Below are 1,551 nucleotides of genomic sequence, written 5' to 3'. Positions count from 1 at the left end.
AAGAATCATAGAAATTGGTATTCAAAAAAATGTTAAAGTCAAGGATGGAACTGGATGCAGCCAAGACAAACCTATGACCTTAGAGTAATTAGGTTTTGATGTAGTGGGGTAATGCATGTGACATATATATTTTGATGTAGTGGGGTAATATTTTGAACTTAATTACTATATTACCCCTACTAGTTGTTTACTTTTTATGTACTTGTCGAATCTTTTGAACTAAATTACTGTATTACCCCTGCTGGTGGGCTTATCTTTTGTAATTATTAAATGGCTTGATGTCTTTTTTCATCCACTTTTATTTGTCTTTACATCCAATTCTCTATAAAAGAATCTTTCCTGTAATTTGTCTTGGTTTTACCTCCATTTGACTGAGTTAATTACATCAACATCTATATATAATAACAATAAACTTTACCATTACATAAACATAAAGTACATCAACATCCATTACATAAACAAGAATTACACAACAAGTCTATTACATCAAAATCCCATAAAAACCACCAGAAGCATATCTTCAACCCCAAAACATAACCTTAACAATGACCAGCAAAATTAGTATCTGAATCATAACCTTCAATTGTTTCACTTCTTCTCTAACAGATGCCACATCCTCTAAAACTTGTTTAAGATAATCTGCAAAATCTGAAAGAGTATCTTCTTCAATGGCCTTCATATTCTCAGGTTCTTCATCAATCCATTCCCAAAATTTACACTTTTTCCCTGGTTTCTGTAGTAATAATATCAACAACATAGCAGGAAAGAAGAAGCAAATTGATTCGATTTGACAAATAAAATCAATTTAGGTATTTACCAATGAGTTAAGGCACACTCGGAATTTCTTTCCAGGGTTATCTTTGGTCTTGGAGGTACGAATTCTTGAAGGGAGTTCACAATCACAGAGGACGTCCTTATCTACTCTCTGATTGCTTGAACCTGTGGAGATTCTTGAGCCACTTGACATCTTCTTTCTTCTTCTACGAAATCCCCACTTCTATGTGTTCGAGTTTGAAGCTTCCTGAATTTGGATGTTAACATTCGTTTATAAGGAGTGACTAAGCTAATTAATTTTTATGCAGTTGTTGTTAGGGCCACGTGTGCTTCCACATCAGCAGAACCGATAGAAGCCAGTCAAAAGGATCTATTGTGTACATATTAATAAAATATAAGGGCTTAATTTACAAAAAAAAAAAAAAAAAAAAAAAAAAAAAAAAGAATAAGGACGAAATGTGTACATTTCAAAAAGTAACTTACCCTTTCAAGTCATTTTCCCTTATGAATATTAACATTGGTTCCAATACGTGCAGTTATTGCTTGACAGAGGAAGAAGAAATCAATCATATTTTGTTAAAATGTCCATTCACGAACACTATTTTGGAGTGGGTACTTAAATGGTGTCGGTTGTCATTTCTATATCCAAACTCTATGGAGAACTTAATCGATTATGTTACCAAATGGGAGAACGGTAGAAAGAAAAGGAAAATACCGACGAGTATTTGTTACAGTTTATGGAGTATATAGAAGACACGAAATGAAAAATTGTACAAA

At 32.8% G+C, this 1,551-nt stretch overlaps 1 protein-coding gene across 1 annotated transcript; it reads right to left on the bottom strand.

Annotated features, from left to right (window-relative positions):
* Positions 1-308: 308 nt before the first annotated feature.
* LOC111888476 (uncharacterized) lies at positions 309-967 on the bottom strand. Its single transcript, XM_023884648.2, has 4 exons — positions 818-967; positions 578-733; positions 419-478; positions 309-371 (listed from the first exon to the last, which is right to left on the bottom strand). Exons 1-4 carry the CDS (start codon positions 965-967, stop codon positions 309-311), a joined length of 429 nt encoding a protein of 142 aa, XP_023740416.2.
* Positions 968-1,551: the final 584 nt, after the last annotated feature.

The sequence above is a fragment of the Lactuca sativa genome, chromosome 2 (genome assembly GCF_002870075.4).
Source record: "Lactuca sativa cultivar Salinas chromosome 2, Lsat_Salinas_v11, whole genome shotgun sequence".
Lineage (NCBI taxonomy): Eukaryota > Viridiplantae > Streptophyta > Magnoliopsida > Asterales > Asteraceae > Lactuca > Lactuca sativa.
Note: the sequence above shows the minus strand (reverse complement) of the source record. Positions and strands in the feature narration are given on the sequence as shown.

Bases quoted from the DNA above. Each gene is read 5' to 3' on its own strand.
- LOC111888476 (XM_023884648.2), bottom strand. From the start codon at position 967: ATGTCAAGTGGCTCAAGAATCTCCACAGGTTCAAGCAATCAGAGAGTA. The intron at 734-817 runs GTAAATACCTAA...TTATTACTACAG, and splicing joins GAGTGTGCCTTAACTCATTG to AAACCAGGGAAAAAGTGTAA. The intron at 372-418 runs GTAAAGTTTATT...TAATTAACTCAG, and splicing joins TACTTTATGTTTATGTAATG to TCAAATGGAGGTAAAACCAA.